This window comes from Bombus fervidus, chromosome 16 (genome assembly GCF_041682495.2).
Source record: "Bombus fervidus isolate BK054 chromosome 16, iyBomFerv1, whole genome shotgun sequence".
Taxonomy (NCBI): Eukaryota; Metazoa; Arthropoda; class Insecta; order Hymenoptera; family Apidae; genus Bombus; species Bombus fervidus.
In genome coordinates this window covers 5,926,155-5,948,089 of record NC_091532.1, presented here as the reverse complement: position 1 = coordinate 5,948,089, position 21,935 = coordinate 5,926,155, and the positions used below count along the sequence as shown (strand labels likewise).

The 21,935-nt window shown below is 38.7% G+C and overlaps 2 protein-coding genes across 3 annotated transcripts in view; both read left to right on the top strand.

The window, feature by feature from the left end:
- Nucleotides 1-389: 389 nt before the first annotated feature.
- Nucleotides 390-3,007, top strand: LOC139995549 (dihydrolipoyl dehydrogenase, mitochondrial). The gene is made up of 7 exons (XM_072019154.1): nt 390-572; nt 953-1,238; nt 1,315-1,681; nt 1,758-2,102; nt 2,166-2,257; nt 2,334-2,659; nt 2,728-3,007. Exons 1-7 carry the CDS (start codon nt 528-530, stop codon nt 2,791-2,793), a joined length of 1,527 nt encoding a protein of 508 aa, XP_071875255.1. The 5' UTR covers nt 390-527; the 3' UTR covers nt 2,794-3,007.
- Nucleotides 3,008-3,756: 749 nt separating this feature from the next.
- The window catches only part of Spg (dedicator of cytokinesis spg), a 53,877-nt gene continuing 35,698 nt past the window's right edge, over nt 3,757-21,935 (top strand). The window contains exons 1-4 of one of the 2 annotated variants that reach the window (XM_072019146.1): nt 3,757-4,154; nt 20,326-20,409; nt 20,525-20,718; nt 21,565-21,713. In XM_072019146.1, the coding sequence (XP_071875247.1) occupies nt 4,118-4,154; nt 20,326-20,409; nt 20,525-20,718; nt 21,565-21,713 (464 nt within the window). In that variant the 5' untranslated portion in view covers nt 3,757-4,117. The remainder of the gene's footprint in view (nt 4,155-20,325; nt 20,410-20,524; nt 20,719-21,564; nt 21,714-21,935) is intronic. The other variant, XM_072019148.1, reaches the window with a different exon arrangement.

Here is a 21,935-nt window from a genome sequence, read left to right as displayed (position 1 = left end):
AGATATGACACTTTTTGGATAAGTAGTATTAGCAGAGTGATATCTGTCAGTGTAGGCACTTCCTTTTGAATGAATTTCAATTCGAATGTGAACCATAACGAAGGAGAAACTTCTTACGTGTAACTTTATCAACTTCCTATTCTATAATTCCTACATATACTCACCACATAAAATCGTAGATAGTATTACGAAACTTTTGTTTTTTTATACGATCGGTATTTCAGAACACGAAACACGAAATCTTCTTAGATGACTGATCTATTCTTTGTCTTATCCATGTTCAAATATATCAGATGAACGAAACGAAAGGGTTAGTGTTATTTCGTGTTGCATAATAGGTCAGTAGCGCCATCAAGCAGTATAGAGTCCGAACCATATAGCCAACGACATATCGAATTATCAGAGCTCAGACGAGTTGGTCGTTGAATGATATCGAAGTAACCGGTAGTGCTCGCTTCTCACTACCTAAAGCTTGTTTCCTTTTTGACCCCCTTTATATCGGGTAGTAAAGTATATTACAAAAAAAGATGATGCAAGCTAATTTTTGGAGTTTGGTGACCACTTCTGTCAGAGTAAGTAAAAAAGAAAGATATTTATGAATAAATGACCTCGTGGATGTATTACAATCGTATCAGACCATACATATTACTCTATTTCGTAACATTTTGAAGGACAAATAATTTTGTTGTATATTTTATTCCACTATTTAGCTAACTTTCTTTGCTATTGGTCATTTTTTCCTTATGAAGCATTGATTAAATATTTGAGAAAGCAAAATTGATTTGTTAAATTCATTATTCGATGTGAAAATACGTTCTCTTTACTTCGTTGGTTATGTCACCTACATCTGACTTTGTCAAAGTTTAAGGATTACAGATGCAACGATAGCAAACAGAGAGAGAAAATTCTTTCTTAATCAATAACTTTCTGCTTTTTCTGTTTCTCTTATTAGCCATCATGTGTCAAACGTATTGTACCTGGCTTGACAGCTGCACAGCAACGTAGATACGCTAGTACTTTGGAAGCAGATCTAGTTGTAATAGGTGCTGGTCCTGGTGGATATGTAGCATCAATTAAAGCTGCACAACTAGGAATGAAAACCGTTTGTATAGAAAAAGATGAAACATTAGGTGGGACTTGTCTGAATGTTGGCTGTATTCCATCCAAATCTTTATTGAATAGTTCACATTATTATCACATGGCACATGCTGGAGAATTAAAAAAATTTGGCATTAACGGTATACTTTTCATTCTTTCTTCCTTTTTTTAAATATCCATAATTTAACAATCACTAATTGGACAATTCTGTTGTAGTTGACAATGTTTCTATCAATATTGATCAAGTAATGCAGCAGAAACGAAGTACAGTGAAAGCCTTAACAAGTGGTATTGCTAGTTTATTTAAAAAAAATAAGGTGGAATGGGTTAAAGGTCATGGCAAAATTACTGGTCCAAATCAAGTGAACGCACTTGGTCCAGATGGTTCAGTAGTAAGCACGATTAATACTAAAAACATTATAGTTGCCACTGGCAGTGAGGTCACGCCGTTTCCGGGTATAGAAATCGACGAAAAACAAATTATTTCGTCCACTGGATGTTTATCGTTAAACGCAGTGCCAAAGAAATTGATAGTAATCGGTGCTGGTGTTATTGGGTTGGAATTAGGCTCAGTTTGGCGCAGGTACATTTCATACTGAAATTAATTGTATGAGTTGTAAACAAGAAGATATGTTGAGTTGCTTTATTTGCTCCTATAGATTAGGCGCTGAAGTAACAGCAGTCGAATTTTTACCGACTATCGGTGGAGCAGGTATCGATGGCGAAGTTAGTCAAACGGTACAAAAACTTTTAGTCAAGGAAAAATGGGATTTTAAATTGGGAACAAAAGTCACTGGTGCGAAAAGATCAGGCAGTGAAATCATCGTTTCTGTCGAAAACGCGAAAGATCCTAGCAAAAAGGAGAATTTAACGTGCGATACACTTTTAGTCTGTGTAGGCAGAAGGCCCTATACGAAAAATTTAGGATTAGAGGATTTAGGAATCGAACGAGACGAAAAGGGCAGGATCCCTGTAAACAATAGATTCCAAACAGTAGTACCTTCGTAAGTACACTTTGTTGAGAAAATTTTCGTCACCGTAATTATATACAAATTACGTTCATATAGGATTTATGCTATTGGAGATTGCATTCATGGGCCAATGTTGGCTCACAAAGCCGAGGACGAAGGTGTTATTGCGGTTGAGGGCATTGCCGGAGGTAGTTAGGAAATACACATTATAGTTTTTCCCTTTGTATCCCTAAAAATTTACAGAAATTATGATGACTTATTCAGGTGCCGTTCATATCGATTACAATTGCGTACCTAGTGTAATATATATACATCCAGAAGTTGGTTGGGTAGGAAAAACGGAAGAAGATTTGAAGAAAGAGGGTATCGAATACAAAGTTGGAAAATTCCCACATATAGCAAATTCCAGAGCAAAAACGAATGCAGACACGGATGGTTTTGTTAAAGTCTTAGCTGATAAGAGTACAGACAAAATATTGGGAGTACATATGATTGGTGCATACGCTGGTGAATTGATTAATGAGGCAGTTCTTGCAATGGAATATGGAGCAAGTGCAGAAGATGTTGCGAGAACATGTCACGCTCATCCGGTAAGTAGATAAACGATATTCGATCGAATGTTGAATATCGGACACTGATTTTATCATTGTTCTTATAGACATTCGCGGAAGCCTTCAAGGAAGCCAATTTAGCTGCATATTTTGGAAAACCTATCAACTTTTAAATATATGGATAAATTATCTATGAAACGTTAATATTTTGATTCATCGTAGCCTCGATCTAGTCTACGTTTAATTTCAAATGTGTTTCAAATGTGTCACGGTACACTTTTAGCACCTTCCAAGGTCTCATTATCACTTAATCATATAAGGAAAAAACTGTAAATAAAAGTATATACAGGAATTTATGGAAATATAACATCTTTTATAGTAGATTTATTTTTGTTGCTTTATTATTGTATTTATTATAAATAAATTGGTAATTCATCGAATACATTTAAGAATATAAAACTGGATGTCTTTGTAACCTTGTGACATCTTATTTCGGTAATCTTAAGAGTAGAGATAAGTTTTTATTATGTTACTGTTGAAATTCCGTTTCCCGATTTCATAAAAACATCCGCCATAACAGGAGTCTTACCTTGTAAGTTGTAGTAAATTTGGTCGTCATGTATTTAGATATAAATAAAATTTAGTACACAACAGTAATAAACAACTAAGCAAATATACTACTGTGTTCTTCCGTCTTTAGAGAAATTTTAATAAATTTTTCAAAATAGAGTAGAAGCTCGTACGTTCGAATAATTTAATACCGAACTCCTATTATCCGAAGTACGATCGAGTGTAATTTCAATTATACACGTATTTTCATAACGAGTGTATTATAATATATGTAATTATTTATTTTATGTTCAAACTAGATTCTATGTATCGAAGAAGGAAATTGAAATCCTAACAGTTAGATCATAATATTTAAAATAATAAAAGGAACTGTAGCTATATCATGCTATACATTATATATTAATATACATAGTGAACTGCTATTATTAGAACTGCTTGTTCCTCGATCTGTTCGCATAAATAAAATTTTATCGTATCTTGATGAAAATCTCCTAAAAGAAACAACTACAATTTCTCGTAAAATATAAAGAACATGGTAGTATAATTGTATAAATGTTTAACCTCAGTGTATAAAAATTAAAGATAAAATAATATTGGTAGTATATACGATTGGTACATACACTGGTGAAAGCGAACAACTATCAAAGTCGAGGTAAAATATATATACATATAGAAGTGTGTGAACTAGGTACGTTCCTGAAGAGCACATGACCGGCGCAGCAGTAGCAGCGTTGCCGGCGCGGCAGTTAGCCACGACTTGCAGCGGCCATCGGCAACGTTGCTCGAAGGCAGGGAGAGAGAGAATTCTGAGGGTGGCACTTGTGCGGCAAACACACCCAATGTTTGTGTTTTCGAATTTTTCGTGATACTACGAGTGGTCGGTGGCAGTTTAGCAAGGGATGTAGCGCCGTTGTCGAACCGCTCGAGATGTGGACGACGACGAAAACAACTAAATACGGCGTCGGTGAGTTCTCGTAGGTGTTCTTTCGCGATTAATGCGCGGCATCGACCCCGCGGATCTGTCAAACTGCTCGTGTCCTGATCCGCGCGATTCTCCACGAGTTCTAGTCGCGTTTAGTATAGGTGCTTAACGATCGACATCGTGTCATCTATTATATACACGGTGCGTCGCGGTTTTCCGCTCTCGCGTCAGGTATCTCAGCGTCAATGATTCGATCAACCTGCGTCTTGACTTCTTTCGGATACATGCCGCTTAATACGTTGTAGGTATGATGCTGCCGCCGTGTCGTGTCGCTGCACGAGTGTATGTGTGCCGCTATTTTGCTGAGTGTACCGCGACTCTCCCATTCATGCATTGATCGTAGAAGAGTAGGAACTAGAGTGCGATAAATCGAACTAATTTTCTCCGTCAGTTTTTTGATCTCGCGTCTTTCTCTTTCGTTTTATACATTTATTTCCATCCATATTTACACTTGGAAAAATATTCGTGTCCCAAAATTTGGTGAAAAGTGGTACGCGACCTTCGAAATTTAGACCATTGACCGTTGCGAATTTACGTTGATATCGATGATCGCAACGAGTCAAATCAAATCAAATATTCGACCGAGTCTCATTTCGTAGTCAGCTGATGGTTCTTTGAGACGAGAGGTCCACCACTCTCGAGTATCCTTGAATTACGACCGCTTAATTTTGTTTTGTCTCTTTCGTCTGGGGTACATAACATCGGCAGGCTCACGCCCGCGCGCGTTCCCCGCTTTGATGTTAATTCCTCTACAGTCTACACACCTCTGTCCATGTTTACCGTAGGCGGATGTAACATCTTCGTCAAATAGACTGATTCCTTCCGTTTCTCGTTGATAATTTTTCTTCGACTAAATCATTATGTAATTTACACGATAATCTTAGATATCGAGATTCCTATCGTAAAACGCTTTCTTTTTTCAATAAAAAGATTCGCGCGTTTCATTCTATTCTTTGGGCGATGTTGAACGATGAAAACTCGAGCTTTCGAGCAATTTTTCGTTGAAAACCTCGTCAAGATATACGGCTTAATAGAATGCACGCTTGACACGTATTGCTCTTCTGGAGAGGTGCAACGACCACGATGGATGAAAAACGCGCGTGAAATGCATGGAGGTAGCGTCGTTGAGATTCGAACGTGCTAAACGCGACTGCGAAACCTTTGATCAAAAGACCTTTATTTAAACCACGTATCCTATTCTACGTGCAATCTGCATGACAAAAGAATTGCAAATTTTCTACACGAAAATCTCGTTACTCTTTCCTCCGTTGTTGTTATTTTTATAAAAGAAAGAGAAGAATATTAGGAATGTGACACGCGACATCTCGAGACTTCTCGAAACTTTCTGCTATTTTTACGATCCGAAACTGTCGAAAGGAAATAACATTTTCTTTTTTTTTTTATAAATAACTCGTATGGTATGAATTTGATAAAAAAATAAAATAAAAACCTAATTTCTTCTCAAAGATGACTGGTGTTAGTACCGGCTAGCGACTTCAATTTCGATAAATAATCTGATTTTCTGAAAACTGCTCGGCTATTGTCTTGTGCTTTTATTCTCTGACAATATAGTTAGTCCCTAAAGACAGGAAGCATTTTTCCAGAGTTTCGAGGCGAAATTTCTAGTTCGAATTTAAAAGTCGAGTTTCTGCCCATCTGAAAAAGAAATATTCTGTTTCTCAGTGAATCAAATATTTTCCACGAGCTTTCTCTCCGATTGGCATTACATTACACGCGACGCTTGTTTGTTCCGACTAATTTTGCTCGGAGCAACAATCGGAATGTCGAAGGATCAATTGAGCGCGCTATCCACGATCAACCGGAAACGCTGCCGCTGCTTTGAATTGAACGCAAACTCGCGTTGTATCGCGTCACGTTTAGTGGCGATTAAATCGTCTACCGCGTCGAAATGTCTGTCCGTAGCGATACTTTGCTTGAGGAAGGAATGCGACATCGGAGCCGATAAAGCGTCGATTCCATACGCAGCATCGTCTTCTTTCACGTTTTCGCGATTAAAGAACTGCATTGACGCATTCTTAACCTTGCGTTCCGATTTCTGTACAGTCATCGCGAATTTTTTCCACGTCACAACCTGTTTAATCGCGCTCTTTGTTTCGATATATTACGATCAAAGTATAGTAAAAATAACGTCGTTCGTTTCGTCACAATGTGTTTCTACGGTTTACGTATAGCGTTTGTATTAGTTTCAGTGATAAGATCGTTGCTCTTTGTTTTAGATACGTCGATACATTCCTCAGATTCATTGTGCCGTGCTTTATCGTTAAGTTCTGCCACTTTCGCGGCAACTGTCGCACGATATTTCTAGAAACCTTGCGCGTTCACAGCTATCGAATGCGTCAAAGAAGAACAAACTCTGATAGTTGTCGCTCTCGCATCCTTTCTAATTATCGAACATACTCGTTTCCTCGATTCGATTGCCACATTATGATTAAGCAATCAGTCATAATCCCACGGAAACGTGCAGCAAGAACGCCTTGGTAAGCCTGCTTTGATGTCTGGCTTAGCCTTTTAACGTTGTCTTGTTAATCAACCGCAACCTTATTACGTCTATCGCGTAACGTTAGTATTATAAAATCATGCAGAGCGTAAAACGAATTATAGCGTAAAACGAATTATATATAGAGTATTATAATAGAGTCTACAGAGGATGGTACACAGTGTAAACTCTAAACGCGTTTTTCTTGGCCACATTTTCTGATATAACTAACATATCGAGTTCTTGTTGATCGACCGCTTTCAAATTCTACGGTACACATTTCGTCGTTTATCTACATCGTAAAGTTCACGGGTTCTTTAAACATCGAAACGCACGGACAACTCCCCTCGTCTCTATTTGAACGAACGAAATTTAGTATCGTAAAAGCGATTGCTTTATTATCCGAAAGTTCCATCGTCCGTACGTTCTGCCTGTTAGTTCGGCTATAGAAAGCTCTACCACGTACAAAAGGCCGTCTTTTCGAACGGCGCGACTCTTCCTTTTTTCATCAAAATATTCCAATTTCTCGATAGCAGGCGACGAGTGTCGAAGCGATTTGCATCGGCTGGACGAGCAGCTCGTCCTCCGTCTCGAAATGTCCTTGTCAAAGTGGTCCGAACTACTTTTTGCCTGGTGGTCCCGCTCCAGTTCTGCCATAAAAGGCACAAATCCATTTTCCGAGTAAAACCACGGCGACCGTTTATACGAACCACGCGACTCGACGCGATACGTCGAAAACGAAGCTTGTTTCCGCCGCCTCTTTACCTATTGTCTTTCCGATGCATGGAAAACGGCCGTCGAACTTGGATACAGAAAAGCAGAAAGAGAGAGAGAGAGAGAGGTAACTGGAAAGAGCGGCCAAAGAACAGAGCACGTTGCTTTGTGTTTCTTTGTGGCTATCGTCGTCGTTTATTATTCCTCTTCCGGTGAGCCCATCTCCCAATGAGGACAGTCCGATCTCGAGAAAACTGTACCAAAGGAACGAGTCTGTCGCTCGTCAATAAAACCTATCGCGACGTACCGTCGTGATTTTACTGATTCTGCTTTTTAACGTTTGATACGAATGTAAGTGGACGGTCGTCGAACTCGTGATACGAACGGCTCTAATCGAACGGCCTTAAGATACGTTTCCGCGTGATAATAAATCCTGTACTTGTACGTTCATAGACCAGACAGCGGATGCAGCAGTCTCTATCGTAGTTTCATATTTTTACGAACGCAGCTGAAGAAATGGAAACTTCCAATTAGAGATTCTTCCATCCACTGAACATCATAACGAGCTCTTTACTTTCGCTACTTTTTTACTCGGCTACTGTTCTTGCGTTCTGCGCGTTTCTGCATATTTCAATGTCCCCGAACGTTCTCTTCTTAACACTAGAATTACCACGTCAGCCAAATTGGCTGGTTTTACAATTTTATTTTAAAATTCCTATTTCACGGTGTATTTTTTCCCCCGCAATGATGCAATGACTTTCGCAACGATAACTAATAGAATAATATAATGAATTTTATTTTGCTTTTTATGTATTCAAACTGAAGATAATTTTGTATCAAGGCTGCTTATATCAATATCAGTGAAAATGACTGGTACTTATCAAAGTGTAAAAGGATCCTGCAATCTGTTTATCGAACCCTAATTAACCAGTTTCCTTGTTTTGTACAATTTCCCACACGTTTTTTATATTTGTACTGCGTATCATACGATATCAGTTATCAAGAAAATTCCAGATCGATCGCTAGATCGCTGGATGCTAACGCTAGAAATACCACACCAGTAAAAAATTACTGGCTCTACTCCTTTTATAAATGTGTCATCCCTCGTTTAGGGGTCCCAGATGGATTAATAATACCAAATATGTACTACATAACATAAATGAAATAAAAATATTCTACTATGACGTATTTTTTAAAGACCAGTCATTTTCACTGGTTTTGGTAGAAATAGCTTCGTGTTAACTATTGGTAGTTCTAGTGTTAACAATCAGCGATAAAAAGAATTTTATTCGTAATAACGTTTTCTGGAATGCTTCTCTCTCTTTTCTTCTTCGTTACTAAATATTAGCTGGCGAATTTTTATACGTTTACGCGATTTAATTCAGTGCTGAGAGGATTAGTAGAAGTTTCTACCGAGTGGAACGTGAGAAAAGTTTTCATTACGCCAACCTCTTTCGCCTTAATCTCCTTTAATCTGTTACGATTGCACTATCTTCTCTAATAATTACGAACTCACCAAGACTTATGCTTCTAGCCGCTGTGGAATATTCAACAACTTGTAAAAGCTTTCGTTTCACCTTGTTCCGCAGTCGTCTGCGCCAGTTCCTTCACTGGCACGTGGAAGGACAGATCGGAGTCCTAAATTTCTGGACGAGAGCGCAGCGTAGATAAAGTGTCAATAAACCTATTTCATTGGTACAGAGCCGCGTCCGCGTCACGATTAAACTATAATCTTTCAATCTAACAATCTACACGGTGATCTGGTCGCGGCTGCATTCCCGCGTATTGTTTCTTTCGCCGATTAGCATTGTGCGATCCTTCGTTGACTCGGTCGATGCGTTTGTTGCGACGTTCCCAACGATGCAATTCTGGATTCCCCGAACTCGCGGATTCGACGTGCCCACGCTTGTTTTCAGCCGACCAATTGTCACTCGCCATCGCGACCAATTTCTCCACGACCTAAAATAATCCCAACTATCTTACGTTCTTTCAAAGAACCTCCGCCTCTAAATGTTTGCCACGATTACTTCAGCGGTTTCTACCGCGGTAATTAGCTCGAGATTACGTAAGACAGGTGTGATATCGAGAAGAAGAAATTCTTACTTCTTGAAATTCTTTCGCCTCTACTTAACAATTTTCCAAGGCCATTTCTTTTTATTCGTCGTTCTTGATGTTTTTGCGGAGGAAACGTGATGCGAGCGTACGAGTACGATCGCTACAAATCACGGAGAAAGTAGGTGCGTATTTTTCTATATGCGAAATGAAAAGTGCAAGGTATCTGGTCGATAGAAAAAGACAAGTCGTTGCGTAAGTGGGTCGTTTTGAATTTCTTCAAATTTATTCATACGATATGATGGAAGCGGCGAACGCGCTGGTTATATCATCACACGTTGCAAATCCAGGGATCAACGAAATTATGCAGGATCCCTCGAGTGATATCGAACGTGGCAGGGCTTTCCACTGTATTTAATATCAAATAATCTCGATAAATGCTCTCTCGTCTGTGATTTGACCACCATTATCGATCCTTTCTCGCGATGTTTCGGCCGATTAAAGCGGCGCGCTTACGAATCATCGAAAATGCGATTTTGCGCAAACTGCCAGCAGAATCATTAAATTAATAAAGCAGAATAATAAAGTTCGTTCGACTCTTGCTATTATATTTTCAAGGAAACCGTGGAGACGTTACTTGCGTTAGCTGCATCGGATGAACTTACGACGAGTATCGTATCGTATCGTATCGTTCGACAAGGACGAAAGAAAAACGAAAATTACGATTGTCCCGTAAAAGATACGTACGTGGAGGAACGTGGTGGAAAATGGATTTTCAAGAGACTCGACTGAAAATTCCATTCGCGAAGAGCAAAATGCTTGCGTCAGGTGGAGTTAATTGAGCGATTGTTACGAGGCAGACTACGATCGAGAAATAGTTTTGTCGCGCTGCAACAATGTTTTTCCTTTGAAATATCGGAGAATAAGATCGAACCGTGGTAATTGCACCGTGTAAAACAATTAGAAGGACAAAACGAATAAACATCAGGTTGCGCGATAAGTTGGTTCGCGTTCCTTTAAAACAGCATCGATGATCGTTAGTTTTACGTAAATTAAAATTGACTATTGAATTAAAATTAAATTAACTATTTAATCAACGATGTACGCATTACTGTATTCCACTGTTCTTCGCAGATGAATTAAGTAATTCATTCGCTTCGCTGTTTCAAAGTTTTTACCTCTTTATCAAATCGCAATTTTTCCGCTCGCATTTTTCAAAAATCCCAATCTGCGCATTGTTACTTTCTATAAATTATAATTAATTGTAAATAATTGTTATATTGCGATATTAATGTATACGCTGTCACGGGCGCACAATTACAGGCAGAATTCACCGTAGTGGAATTTCACTTGAAAACTAAAGTCGAGCGGCGGTTGTACGTAGAGGAAAATGTAGTTCGAAATACTTGACTTTTACGACAAATTCGAAATCACCGAGGTGCACGTACCTTCAGATACGTACGTTTCTGGAGACAGTAGCGAACGCGTATTTGCGATAATTCGTATTGGAGTTATCGTTTTATCGTTGGCACGAGCTCGCGATTGCCGTAATCGATCCAGTAGACCGTCGATTAACAGGTTCTCGTTAAATATACAGAGGAAATTCGATTCCTTATTGCCGTGACGCGTAGACTGTTCGTGATTACGTTTCGCGACACGTTGTTGTGCAAGTTATTTCCAAGGCTGTCCACGTTTTTCCCGCGATGTCTTTGGTCCGATGCGCGGATTATTCGCGCCAAACGATACAACTTCCACCTGGAATTCCTAATGATTTCCACGAGCCGCCTTATATCCAAGTTCACAGTCTCGATTTAACTTTTGCCTTCGTTTGCCTCCAATTTCTCCTTTCGCTCGATTCTTTCACCTTCTCGCGATATAATTTTCTACGCCAACGCTTCCGTTAATAAGCAACGGCGCTTCCACCGAGAAGCTTAACTTAGCGTCTGAATAATTATTAAGAAATTATCGAAATCGTTAAGAATTGTGATGCAACTTGAAATCTTAGGCTAATCGACTGTAGGATTTCTTTCTCGAAAAGAATATTAAATTAGATAGTAGATTATAGAATGTCTCATTTTATATATATGTAATTACAGGAATAATTATAGAATTATAATTATAATTATATTTAGAAATTATACAGAGAGATTAAAAGAATATTAAATTAAATAGTAGATTATAGAATGTCTCGTTTTATATATATGTAATTACAGAAATAATTATAGAATTATAATTATAATTATATTTAGAAATTATACAGAGAGATTAAAAGAATATTAAATTAAATAGTAGATTATAGAATGTTTCGTTTTATATATATGTAATTACAGAAATAATTATAGAATTATAATTATAATTATATTTAGAAATTATACAGAGAGATTAAAAGAATATTAAATTAGATAGTAGATTATAGAATGTCTCGTTTTATATATATGTAATTACAGAAATAATTACAGAAATAATTCTACAATTATAATTATAATTCTATAATTATTTCTTATTATTAATTCTATAATTATAATTATAATTTCTAAATATAATTATAATTCTATAATTATTTCTGTAATTACATATATATAAAACGAAACATTCTATAATCTAATTTAATATTCTTTTAATCTCTCTGCAATAATAAGAATTATAATTATAGAATTTAGATTCAATTATAGACGTTAGGTTGTCGCAATATCTTTTGTTCCAATAAAACAAAATGGATCACACATAGTTGAGTAAAATAATATAAAACGAAAAATGTCGCGCCTAATATTAATTAGAAATAATATTAATAAATAATATCCTGGAATTGTCCAACTGTTTCAACCAATATTAACATTCGTACGATGCTAAGAGTTTCCTCCGAACGTTAAAGTGTTAAAGCATTTGCTAAACTATGAGCAAGAACGAAATACAAAAGAGTAGGAAGATCGTAGCGAAGCTAAAGTTCTTTCCCTCGCTCTGTTTGCGGTTTGTTGTTTTAAAACACGAACAAACCGAGACGAATGAAACTCTGGGAATTGAGACGCGAGCGGAATCAGTTTATCGGGAATCGCTAAAAGCGTGGTTGGAAAAGTCAGAGGTGATCGATACACGTCTCTGCATTCGGAATTTCTCCGGACTACATATTCCACGATTTCAGACGAACTATATTAAAGGGACGTGAATAAAGTCTGCGTCTTTCCAGATTTTCCGCCACGATAATTTCCGAGCTGAGCCGGCTACATTTACGATTTTCATGCTCGATCGAATCGTTCGAGGAAAGCTTTGCCTCGAGGCAAACTTCCCAGGAAAAGGCGTTTAATCGCCTTTCCCAAAGTTTACCTAATTCGCCAAGGAAAATCGTATAATCGCGATATTTCCATTACATCTCTTCGTGACTAGAGTTGCTTAGCGTCTCTTAGGAACATGTTGGAAGATGTCTATTATGTTTCTCGTGTCTGATCTCCCATTATCAGGAAGCTTCTTATTTTCTCCATAATTAACATATTTTCTAAATGTGCTTGTATCAGAGATTACGAAAGAATACGGTAAAATTAATCGATAAAATGTGTTCGACGTAACATCGAACTAACTAACGTCGAAAATCTGTCGAACTATGGAGAAACTATGGAGAATATGTCGACTGAAGCCGAACGTTTCCACGTTTCTTGCCTCGAAGCGGATAAGAAAATAGCGGTCTCTTCGCTATAAAGGCGTAGCTCGCATGCAAAGATGATGAGAACGATATTGAATCGGTGAAGCAGGCGATAGAATGATTTCAGATGTCATTGTTTACGGTTTCTACCGGGTCCGTGCTTGCTTTTGCGTAGGTGTTAGTAGGCTGGTGTTCGTAGGCTGGTCTCCCTAAAGCCATTATAGACCCTTTCTCCCTACCCTTAGCTGGGAAGCATTTTGACGCGCTCCAACCTATCACGTGTGTACGCGTTTCTGGGGTGACCTGAAAATCCTTGGCTCTCCCTCTCGTCTTTTGGTCCATCGATTTTCCTTCTTTCCCCTCTTCTCTCTGTACGAGCCTACTTTTAAGGATTCGTACGGTATCTTGTAGAATATACGGAGAAACGCTCGTTCTTTCTCTTTATATATCTTTCTATATACATCGTTGTAATATATTTTTATATATACTTTTTGTTTGAATTTCATTGACAAATTTTATACTTTGGTAGTTTTATCGCTGAGACGTTCTTAAGCCTCAACTTGGGAACAAGTCTGTTAGAATGCTGCGGGTCCTGTTTATAAAATGTACAAAGGACTTGTGTAGGACGTTTAATTGTGAGATTTATTAAATGTTATTGCTTGTTCTTGAAACTGTCCAATATATTTAAAATAATAAATTAGTATACGGGCTATATTCGCTGAGACGTTTGTTCAATGTATAAGTCGTAAAATAGGATAGCTAATGACTCGTTAATTAAATCGCTGATAATTCGTTGATAATTGATCGACAACTGACTGTAACTCTTTTTCTTGCGTCCGTTTGTTTATACCGGTCGGGGGGAAGTCGGAAAATTCAAGTTCGTCTTTGTTCGACGGTTGCACGTAGCGGCGACATTGTTTATTCTTACATTACGTGTATCCTAACGATCTTGATACTCCGAGGCAAAACAACAACATGATTTGAATTGTCCTCTAACTCATGTGCCGCTAAAGATGATTTACTCTAACGATAAATATTAGCTCGTCCAAAAAGTTTCTTCTGTTTCATAAGGTGATAATAAATGAACAAGAATTTCCGTTTTATATTATTTCATTGAATTCATTGATCCATTTCGTTATATTTCTATTATTACGTTCGTGCATAATTCAATAAACTAATATAAAATAAAAAACGTCGTGCCTCTATTATTTCCTTATAAAACGAAAGAAACTTTTCGGACAACCTAACACAAATGCAGAAATTCGTGGAAACACTCGATCGGGAGGCGCCATGAATATAAACGAGAACGAAATTTAATTAAATTATACATCACATACGTGGTTGACGATTTTATCGTAACGTTGAATCTTTTTACAACGTTTTCTCATTTTTCATTTTCCAAATGAAGTTTCCCAACGATTACGCAGATTTGCTTAATTTTTCATATCGCAACACCCTATGTACTTTTGAACGCGGGTGTGCCATTACGCGACAATTAACTCGAACAAATCTGATTCGGAGAAACGGTTAGACTGCAAGAATTGTACTCGGGCGCGTGTTACGTAATTGTTCGCGTAAAAGTCATCGTGTAATTTTTTTCTTCGATGCAAAAACAAGCAACGCATTGGCACTTTGATATCGCGATCGCGTAACGTTGCAAGCGAATAAAAGCCGATAAAGTACTGTCATTTAGCAGGTATCAGTCTTTGATCTCGTTTACTTATTCATTTATGCAAGCACGCACGTGTTCACCTACCGCAATGCGACCATTTTGCCCTTCCTTCGTCTTCCCTTCTTGCTTCTCATTCCTCTTCCTGCCGTCTTACCACTGAACCTTTCCTGCCGTCTTCCAACCTTTTTCCCCTTTTTCCCATCCTTCTTTATATATTTACCCTTCTTCCTCGAGTTGTAGCAATTTGTTCCTCTCTGCCCTTGGAAACTACGCTACGATTCGTCCACGGTTTGGCAACAAACTCCACTTTGCTAATCAAATTTTCCAGGCTAACGAGTTATCGGTTCGATACACACAGATTCCGTCGAATTTCTGCCCGCTCTTTTCAACGTCCAGCAAATATTCCGCCAGACACACCCCGTTGGCTTCCATTCGTGTGACAAAGAATCGATCGTTCGATTTTCTATTCCAGAGATTATGAGATTCGAAAGTTGTGTTTCGGTTACGCGGTAGAAACGTAACAAACGTTCCTAACAGTTTCCTTTTCTGTGCCTCCGTGTATTGGCAATTGAAGTCTACGAACGCAGTTTCCTGTTTTTTCTTCAGCTGTTTAATTCCTCTTTTCGAAGGAAACGTTGGCTCCTCGAGACCACGAAATCGTCGATGGATTGCTCGACTCGCTTGTAAATGTTCGGCCATTCGATCGTGATTGGTCGTGTAGCAAAGTATCGGCAGAATACAAAAGAATAAAATAAGAATTGTCGGCACGTTCTTTCGTTATCGTACACTCGACAAATATTTTTCCAGCGTTACCTTTCCTAACTCTGCTGCCTTTTTGTCTCGTTTCCCACCCGTTCGTATTTTTCTTACGCCAAGAAATCTGCCAAGTTTGAACGACCTGCGAACAAATTCTCGTTCAGCCTGACTTCTTCTTTCTACGTTCTATCAACGAGAGGCGATATACCGAAAAGATAAAAATTCGACGATCGCAATACCATTGAACTCAATTACAAGAATCACAAGGCTCGATATTTTCGAAAGCGAAAGCGCCACAATTTAGTCGTTCGCGATTTTCTATCCTCGTGCTTCGTGCCATCGAAATCTGTCCGACTACCATGAATCGTGGCCCATGGCGTATTTGCGGAACGAAATAAAGTCGGACGTGCCTAGTTTACCGTATACGACTCTCCGCATTGATCGCGGAAAAGTTGAAATATTCGATTTTCGATAGAGGGTGTTCTAGAATTACCGGTCACCTCGTACGTACGTACTAGGGAACGAAGGATAGAGAGAAAGCACGGATCCCTCCGTCGCGGCCGTTTTACACGGCAGAACGGGAGTTATCGATTTAATTTCCCGGGAAAACTCATGGGGGGAACGGTTTGGGAAAGGGACTTTCGATGCGAAGGTTTCGACGTCTCCCTTTGTTCGCGTCTGTCAGCCCCTCGAGAAGCTTCGACAAAAAATTCCCGTTTTTCCCATCTCCTCACTACCATTCGCGTATGTGCTATGGACGGTCATGTATATATCGTACGTATATACATATATGACGCGCGTTGTCTTCGACACGTTTCCATCGTGGGAAACGCCAAGTCCAGGGAGAATAGTCCTTTATTAGGGCTCAAAGAGAATGCCGAATGTATCTGCAACTGGTGTATCTGTAAATGTCTTTTGCTCCGGTTTACTTGATTCTTCCAATAAATTAATTGAACCGAACGATCGTTTGATGCGGTAAATTAATTGAATCGGCCGATCGTTTGGAACAGCGTGCGTTCGTGATATATTGTATGCGAGTCTCTATCTTCCTGTGGGTTTAATCATTTCGATTCGATGTCTTTTATAAGATGGGAAACTATCGAATCTTATAGCTCGTGATAATGTCAATAGTCTTATCTCGATTATGATGATATACCAGAATGAATGATAGACCAGAAACACGTTTTATCAGAGTCGTGTAGACGTCATAATGTCTTACGTACTTCTTGATGGAGGTGATAATAAATGGTCATAAAATTAGTCGGGCTTCAAAGTGCACGGGTTTTGTTCGTTGAAACGGAGACAAGATTTGAGTGAAGATAAAACGCTCGAGTCTTATCGGAAGCGTTAAATTTCAACTCGTTATCGAAATCAGTTATTTCCATTTGTAGTTGCACAAGTTCATTTTTACAGATACTGTAAGTTGGAATAGAAAGCGGAAGAGGGAGTTAATTTTAAATGGAAGCTTCCATACAATGGAATATAACGAAATTTTAATTGGAAGATCGAATAATTTATGAGTAAAAGGTTTAAAAATCAATTTGTGAATGATGTTTGTAAATGGAAATTCAAGATGTGCGATATATATTCATCGTGATATTTAATAAGCGAACCTCATAGATATTTGGATACCATTTTCTTAATTGCGATTGTAAAAATATGAATTTGTATAAATATTCGCAGATTATTATTTGTGATTCGGTTATATTCTTTCTTTAAATACATTCTTTCTGTAAATATATATATAATATATCCAATTTTCGCTAGAATATTTAATAGATGAAATAGACCTATATCCAATTACCATTTTCTCAGTTGAGATCATAAAAATGCGAATCTTTACAAATATTTTCAGATTATTATTTGTGACGCGTTATATTCTTTCCACCTGATGTACCTATAACAACATATAATATATCCAATTTTCACCAGAGTATTTAATAGATGAAATAAATATCTAAATACCATTTTCCCAGTCGCGTTGGTAAAAATATGAATCTTTACAAATATCTGCAGATTATTATTTGTGACCCGTTATATTCTTTCTACCTGATGTATATATAATAACGTATAATATATTCAATTTTCATCAGAGTATTTGATAGATGAAATAAATATCTAAATACCATTTTCCCAGTCGCGTTGGTAAAAATATGAATCTTCACAAATATCTGCAGATTATTATTTGTGACCCGTTATATTCTTTCTACCTGATGTACATATAACCACATATAATATATTCAATCTTCATCAGAGTATTTAATGGATGAAGAAAATCTCTACCTAAATACCATTTTCCCAGTCGCATTCGTAAAAATATAATTTTCACAAATATTTGCAGATTATTATTTGTTACCCGTTATATTCTTTCTACCTGATGTACCTATAACAACATATAATATATCCAATTTTCACCAGAGTATTTGATAGATGAAATAAATATCTAAATACCATTTTCCCAGTCGCCTTGGTAAAAATATGAATTTTCACAAATATTTGCAGATTATTATTTGTTACCCGTTATATTCTTTCTACCTGATGTGCATATAACAACATATAATATATCCAATTTTCACCAAAATATTTCATGGATGAAATAAATCTTCTTCTAATTACCATTTTCCCAGTCGCGTTAAAAATAATTTGAATTTTCACAAATGTTCGCAGGTTATTATTTGTGACCCGTTATATTTTTTCTACCTGATGTACATATAACCACATATAACATATTCAATCTTCATCAGAGTATTTAATGGATGAAGAAAATCTCTACCTAAATACCATTTTCCCAGTCGCATTCGTAAAAATATAATTTTCACAAATATTTGCAGATTATTATTTGTGACCCGTTATATTCTTTCTACCTGATGTACGTATAACAACATATAATATATCCAATTTTCACCAGAGTATTTAATAGATGAAATAAATATCTAAATACCATTTTCCCAGTCGCGTTGGTAAAAATATGAATCTTCACAAATATTTGCAGATTATTATTTGTTACCCGTTATATTGTTCCTACCTGATGTGCATATAACAACATATAATATATCCAATTTTCACCAAAATATTTCATGGATGAAATAAATCTTCTTCTAATTACCATTTTCCCAGTCGCGTTAAAAATAATTTGAATTTTCACAAATGTTCGCAGGTTATTATTTGTACATAAAAGTACGTATAATGTATCCAGCTTTCATCAGAATATTTGATAGGCGAAGTAAATCTCTATTTAAATACCATGTATTTCTCCGTATGCATAAAAGTGTGAATTAGCAGAAACATTCACGGTTTATTATCATTTACGACTACGTTATATTCCTTACGACGCTAATACGAGGAGATTTCGAAACGACAACGTTAAAGTCGTTAGAAAAGGCGAGAAAAAGCCGGGGCGTTTCGAAATGGACGAAAGTCTGGTCGCAGTATCTACGCTTATTGTTCCGGTGTAGCGGTGGTAGGCGAGCAAACGCGTAACACACATTCCGTGGCCGGTCGTCGGTGAAACGTACTCGTGTACACACGAGGCGGAGGCTAGAGACGCGCTCATTCAGATGCGTCTCGCGTGCGTTTCTCCGCCGGAGGACCGGAAGCTGGCTCGTCGTGCGTGCAGCGTCACGCGTATCCGGTGCCCCGGAGTTCGTTTATCGTGGCCTGACACTTCCACGAAAGGACACGCGCCGATTCTCTTCCCATCTTTAACCTTTCGTCCACGAACTTCTTACACTTTCGCTCCTTTCTAGCGTTGCGATCTAAGACACTTCGTATCGCATACGTAGCGACAGAACACGATCTCTTTGATCAGAAACTATGCAGACCCTCGACGAATCTCGAGTCTCGTCGTTCATCGTCATTCGAACATTCCAGACTCTCTCTAATTTTTCCAATCAACGATACCGCTACTCGTGATCAAAATGCCTATGAGATATCGATCGGACTTATCGAAACGTATCTATGCTCCTCGATTTTATAGCTTCGAATCACGTTGCAAGCGATTCGAATTTCTCGCTATATATAGAAAGATCGTAAATTTTCGATCAACGTATTTAGCTGAAAGGTGGGCGCGTGTTAAGCTTGAAGACCGAAACGGTCGATGAACGACCAATGACTGCTATATCAGATTAGATTAGGCAGATCAAACCAACAATGCCACTGGGCTACCTGTGATAAACGAAATAAGATACAGCAGAATATTTGTAACTAACAAGAACCGCGTTGTTCGAACGCAAATTGCCCAGTTCTTTCCATAATATCCGTTAAATTTCATGTATTTCGCCCACCCTTTCTAAGGGGCTTGTATCGCCTGTGTAAATGTGAATCTTTGGATAAAACGTGATATAATATAACGAGCCAAGACTATACGTTTCAATCTCTCGTGCGCCACGAAGCGTCGAGTGCGCCGAGCGTCGAGGAGATTTCGCTTCCTCCCCAATGGGCCATCTGCGCCACGAATCATAATATTTGCACGGTGGTGCGACGCGGTCGATACACGGATAAAGAGAAAAGAAGACAGAGAGAGAGAGAGAAGGATGGAGAGAGTGTGAGTTACGTTGCATTAGTTATTTCGTCTAAGAGATCCCAACGGCGCATAATAAGTAGACACGCACCATCGATTAATTCGAAATAACAGTTCACCGCATATATCGGTCTCCGCCTTTTCGTTCGTACGAGTACACCGTCGATATTACGTTAAATGGAACGCTGCTCCTACTGTGCCATTAATGCACGTATATCGAATGTACAAAAGATGCAACTTGTACAACGAACAGAACTTGCACGACCTGACAATATCATTTTATATTTCCCGTTCTTTTCTTTTTTACAGCCGTTTACAATTGGCGAGGAGACACGCGCTATGGCCTTCCCTTGGAAATCGGAGAGACCGTGCAGATCCTGGAGGAATGCACAGGTAAAACGACGTGGTTTCGCGTATCGCTTACGAACGCTTTAGCGCGAATTAACGTGCATGAGGTTTTGGTGAACGAGTCGATCGAACGTCGAATCAAACGATGGATTGCTTGTAGGTTGGTACAGAGGCTTTTCGACCAAGAATCGCGCGGTCAAAGGAATTTTCCCCAGCTCGTACGTTCATCTGAAACCATGTAAAATCGAGAACGAGGGACTGTTCGAGTCGGTGATACCTTTGGAGGATCCGGTGGTCCGAGAAGTTACCCTCGTGCTTCGAGAATGGGGCGGTATATGGAAGAGACTCTACGTGGTGAGTGAGCCGACGACTCTCTACGCTACAATGACCCCTTTCCATTTGCTCGTACTCGCTTATTTTTCGCGACAACGAGGGCAAATGGCTCGTCGTTGGAAATGGTTTCTACGACAAAGCCGACTAGCTCTACGACACGTATACTTTCGTGTAATGAAAATTGCAGCGAAGGGTCGAAAAGGAACGAAGGAAAAAGAATGGGAACGTCGTCGTCGCGACTCGTTTGAATTCTTAACGACCGACAAGGCACGCTGTTCGATTGAAAATGGAATTGCGCGGATCTTTTGGTACGGTGCCAAGAACCACGCTACGAAGGTCGCAAACATACGGAGAAAAAATGCTACTGGCGATTAGTTTAAGGGCTAGGTCTGTCTTTCGCGGAAAACTATCTCAACGAACACCAAAGTTTTCCAAGTATCTATCAAGACGTATTTATCGCGAATATAAGAAGCTCCTGTTCGTGAAAAATTCCACTGTGGCGATTGGTCGAAATCCGATTTGCTACGAAGAAAAGACACGGTGAGGAAAAGACAGAGCTAGCTTCTAAATCTTAACTTGCCAATAGCATTTTCTTTTGATATTTTTATAAGTTTTACGCTATACGCCCGCGATTCGTATTAAAGAACCTACGCGATTTCACGATTAACAGAGTAGCGTTCGTACGCCGTCGTGAAGGATTTTCCTCATCAAGTAGAAACTCGAAAGCAGGGAAAATCACGATACACGCGCAAGCGTACGTGAAGTCGGAGCTTTCGTCGTCCCGCTCAGCTCTTAATTCTTAGCACAACCTGCGCGTATTTCTATCTTTCCCTACTAATTGAAGTATTTTCGCTGGAACGAAATCAGGAACGGGTAAACTACAAGTTCGACACGCTGCGCAAAGTGATGCGGGAATTGCTGGAATGGCGGCGACAACTTTTGGCCGGCACGCTCACTACCGATCAAACGCGGGAACTCAAGTTGCGAATTATCAACAAAGTGGACTGGGGAAATCGGTAAGTTGGAACTGAAAGTTGAGAATTGCGAACGTGCACGATAGACGCGACAGCACGATTACCGATAATGGTACATGCCCGATCGAGTCGCTGGTCGAAAGCGAAATGCCGCGTTTGCCTCACCGATTTCACCCGTATACTTAATGGAATTTATTGAACGATTACGAACTTCCTCCTATCGTTGTTGCTTGCTTCGTTGTTCGACTCGCTGAGAAACGGCCA

Coding starts and splice junctions, on each gene's coding strand:
- LOC139995549 (XM_072019154.1), top strand. CDS start 528: ATGATGCAAGCTAATTTTTGGAGTTTGGTGACCACTTCTGTCAGA. Junction 573..952: donor TGGTGACCACTTCTGTCAGA/GTAAGTAAAAAA, acceptor TTCTCTTATTAG/CCATCATGTGTCAAACGTAT. Junction 2,660..2,727: donor GAACATGTCACGCTCATCCG/GTAAGTAGATAA, acceptor TTGTTCTTATAG/ACATTCGCGGAAGCCTTCAA.